The sequence below is a fragment of the Emydura macquarii genome, unplaced genomic scaffold, assembly GCF_026122565.2.
Source record: "Emydura macquarii macquarii isolate MOO-44397 ecotype Brisbane River unplaced genomic scaffold, CSIRO-AGI_Emac_v2 contig_2768, whole genome shotgun sequence".
Classification (NCBI taxonomy): domain Eukaryota; kingdom Metazoa; phylum Chordata; order Testudines; family Chelidae; genus Emydura; species Emydura macquarii.
In genome coordinates this window covers 48,746,585-48,750,320 of record NW_027132905.1, presented here as the reverse complement: position 1 = coordinate 48,750,320, position 3,736 = coordinate 48,746,585, and the positions used below count along the sequence as shown (strand labels likewise).

The 3,736-nt window shown below is 60.3% G+C and overlaps 1 protein-coding gene across 1 annotated transcript; it reads right to left on the bottom strand.

Moving 5' to 3' along the window:
- Positions 1–346: 346 nt before the first annotated feature.
- FAM43B (family with sequence similarity 43 member B) lies at positions 347–3,446 on the bottom strand. The gene is made up of 2 exons (XM_067566851.1): positions 3,213–3,446; positions 347–2,842 (listed from the first exon to the last, which is right to left on the bottom strand). Exon 2 carries the CDS (start codon positions 2,833–2,835, stop codon positions 1,807–1,809), a length of 1,029 nt encoding a protein of 342 aa, XP_067422952.1. The 5' UTR covers positions 2,836–2,842; positions 3,213–3,446; the 3' UTR covers positions 347–1,806.
- Between the last annotated feature and the right edge of the window lie 290 nt (positions 3,447–3,736).

Here is a 3,736-nt window from a genome sequence, read left to right as displayed (position 1 = left end):
CATCATCATCACCATCACAACAGAGCAGTAATATCCCTCATTTATAATCAGTGCTTGGCACTCAATTTAGCCCTCTTGGTGCAAAACCTAGACCAGACCCCATAAAGGAAGAGGTGCCAGAGTTTCCATGAAGACCACTATGAACTTTGATACCGTTACTAATTTTACACAATGGCTCAGACACTACAGTGAGAGGCAGCAGTATGAAACTCTGAGCTAGATCGATAGACAGCAGCCCAATCTCTCGCTCAGTGATGAGCTTGTTTTGGTTCCAGCTATCACTGCTGTTGAGACACAATGGCAATGAAATGTTTTGGAGGTTGCAAAAGATAAAACACAGTCATCGTTGCAGAAAATGCAGAGAAACTTTATTATTATGACCACTGATGTGCGGGCATGTGTGTTTGTGAGATACACACACACACACACACACCATTGGGCTTTGCACTGTGAACATACAAAGGAGACATGTGCCGCTGACCCTCTTCCCCTGGGGTTAAAACACCCCATGTTTTGTGTCAAAACAAAGCTTCTCTCTCTCTGTGATGCTCTGCATCTCATCCCCAGTCAGTCATATGTGAGCCAAATTTGTCCCCGATGTAATCCATTGAAGCCAAAGCAAAATGAAGACTTTGGCTCCAGGGTATTCTATAGCCTGTCCCCTTGAGACACAGCTAGGCAACCAGGCCAAATTTTCCAAATTTGGGTGCCAATTTGTAAACACCTAAATCCACACTTAGCCACCTAAATCAAAGAGGGCTGATTTTCAGAGATGTTGAGCTTCTCCAAAGCCCCTGAAAGACAACAGTTATTCAGCACCTCAGGATGCTTGTTCAGGTACCTAAATATGAATTTAGGCCCTTATCTTTAGCCATGCAACTGTGGCCTGATTTGCAGAGCTCCTGAGCATCCACAACCCCTTCTGGAGAGCTATGGGGGCCCAGCACCTTCGAAAATCAGCCCCCTCGTGCTGTATATTCCATTCCAATCCACAGTCCAGCCCCTCTTCAGACACATACAGGCACCTGTCCTATGTGACACATACAAAACTGTACAAAAAATTGCAGGTTGTAATAGAAGTGAAATTTAAGGGCAACTCTCTGTAAATAGATGGCTTTGTTTTTTGTTTTTTTTTAAAGATATAAATTTTAATTTAGATCAAGTAGTAAAAGTCACTCCAGCTGGAACAGCTTCTCCTTCCCTCTGCTGAAATGTAAATATAAAATCCTCCAGTTTGTGTGTGTGTCTCTGGCATTCCTTGAAACCACTGGAATTACAAAATACACACAAGAGTTTCTCCCTGCCTACTCTGTGGCGGCTGCCCATTCAGGGAACCCTTCCAGAACCTGCCGGAGCCGGTCCATGGCTTTAATGCCAGTCATTGGAGTCAGTGCAGTCATTTCTCTGAGCTGGTTGGCGAGTGGGGGCTGGGAAGGGAGGTTGGCAGAAAGGGAGATCTGCACCAGCAGGTCTGGATCATTTCAGTGTCCACTCAGAAGAACAGAGGAAAGGGACCATTCCGAGCTGGTGCCTTTACTAAGATGGCAGTGAAGGAGTGTTCAGTGCAGGCTGGGTACAGTCAGCACAAGGCGGTCTGTGTGGGAGCTCTGCCAACAGCAGGGGATGATGACTGTGGTCTGGTTTGTCCACAGATCTGGCTCTCCCTGGCTGCAACAGCAGCCGCCATGGGAACCCGGCCAGGGGCGAAGCAGCAGGTGGCATCTCCAGACCGACTCTGTCCCCCTCTCATCCCCCCGGAGCCAGACCGGTCCTCTCTCGCTTCCTGCCTCCAGCAGCCCCGCCGCTCTAGCAGGACAAGCAGGCTCTCTCTCGGGAGGGCTTCCAGGGCGGGATCTCCGCCTGGGGCAGCGGGCCCCGCAGGCTGCAGACCCTCATCTCCCCGACTAGAGTCAGCACCTCCGCCCTGCCCCAGGGCTCGGCTGCCTTGGAGGCCGGCGGCGGGTGGCTGCAGCCGGAGCCGGGGGTGTCGCTGCCGCCCGGGCCGGGGTGGCGGCTGCTGGCGGGGCTGACCCTGCAGGAGGGTCCCTGCTCTTCCTCCTCCTCCTCCTCCTCCTGGATGGAGCTCAGCCGGCGGGCGCCGCGGCTCCGGTCGGCGGGGGGCCGGTAGGGGCACTTGGCGTTGAGCAGGCGGCGGAGGGGCACCCGGGGCAGGACGGCCGGGCCCAGCCGCTGCTGCTGGAGGCGGCGGCCGTCGTTCTGCCGCTGCAGCCGCTTGAACTCGTGGAAGGCGGCGCTGGCCGTCTGGCCCAGCCGCCGGGCCACGGCCCGCGCCTTCTCCGCCTTGGAGAGCAGCACGGCGTGGCAGCGCAGCACCACCGCCTTGTTCCGCACCTGGTGCCGGTAGACCCAGGCGAAGACCTTGGGGTGCCGCCCGTCGGCCACGCAGCAGGTGATGCGGTGCAGCAGGTAGACGTGGCCCGGCCGCCGGCCGCCCTTCTCGCCGGGGGCCAGGCGGAGCCCCTGCGGCCCCAGCGTCAGCTTCATCTTGGCGCCGCTGGCCCCGCCGTCGCTCTTGGCCCAGATCTTGCCCACCGCCCCGTCCGTGCAGCCCTCGCCCTTGGCCTGCAGCGTGACGGCGTTGCCCAGGTACCAGGCGGTGTAGGTCGGGTCCTCCGGGTTCAGCTCCACCGTCTGCCGCTTGCTGCGGAAGACGCTGCCCAGCCGCTCCAGGGGCCACTCGGGCAGCAGGTCCGGGCAAGAGCGCACGAAGCTGCAGAGCAGCGAGGTGTAGCTCAGCCCCGGGCCCAGGCTCTTCCCTTTGCCTTTGCGCTCGTCCTCCACCAGCACGAACTTGCTCCGGCGCCAGGGCAGCATCGCGGCTCTGCAAGCGGGGAAACGGGGGGTGGGGGGCGCGGGTCAGAGGCTGGAGGGGGGGGGGCGCTTTCTCCAGCTGGAGGGGCCCCGATCTCCACCCTGCTGCTGCTTCTGCCGCCCCGCCCGCACTCCTGCAGAGGTCCCGACCCCCCCGGCACCGCCGGCAGGTTCCCCGCCTCCCTAGCACCCCACTGGTCTGCCTGGGATGGCCCCGGCCCCGCCTGGAATTGCCCCGGCTCCCCCCCCCCACTGCAGCTGGCTGGGGGTGCCCCTCCCCCTGCCCCACTGCAAATGGAGGGAGATGCCCCTCTCTCAGCCTCGCCCCCCCCCCCCCGCCTGCAGCTGGCTGGCGCGTTCCCCGGCCCCGCTGTCCTTACCCCACTGCAGCTGGAGGAGGGAGATGCTCCGATGCCGCTCGCGCTGCCCCGGCTCCAGGAGCAGAGGGACCCGGCTGCCGCCTCGCCTCCTCTTGGGGATGACACGGAGGGGCTCCCAGCTGCCGGTCCCGCGGCTCCTCCCGCTGTGAGAGCCGAGAGAGGAAGGATGCAGGGACTGAGCTGCTGCGCCTGCTCCCCCCAGCCGGGCTGCACCCTCCGCCAGCCGCGCGCACACACGCGCACACACGCGCACACACACCAGCCCGGAGCTCCCGCGTGCGCTCTCTCACACGCACACTCACAGAGCAGCCCACAGCGCGCGCTCGCTCTCTCTCACACGCACACACACAGCAACCCGGAGCTCACACACACACAGACACACACAGCAACCCAGAGCTCACACACACAGAGACACACACAGCAACCCAGAGCTCACACACACACAGACACACACACACAGCAGCCCAGAGCTCTCACACACAGACACGCACACATACACACATAGAGCAGCTCAGAGCTTGCTC

What these genes read in the sequence shown, in the direction of transcription:
- FAM43B (XM_067566851.1), bottom strand. Translation starts at nt 2,835, where the DNA reads ATGCTGCCCTGGCGCCGGAGCAAGTTCGTGCTGGTGGAGGACGAGCGC.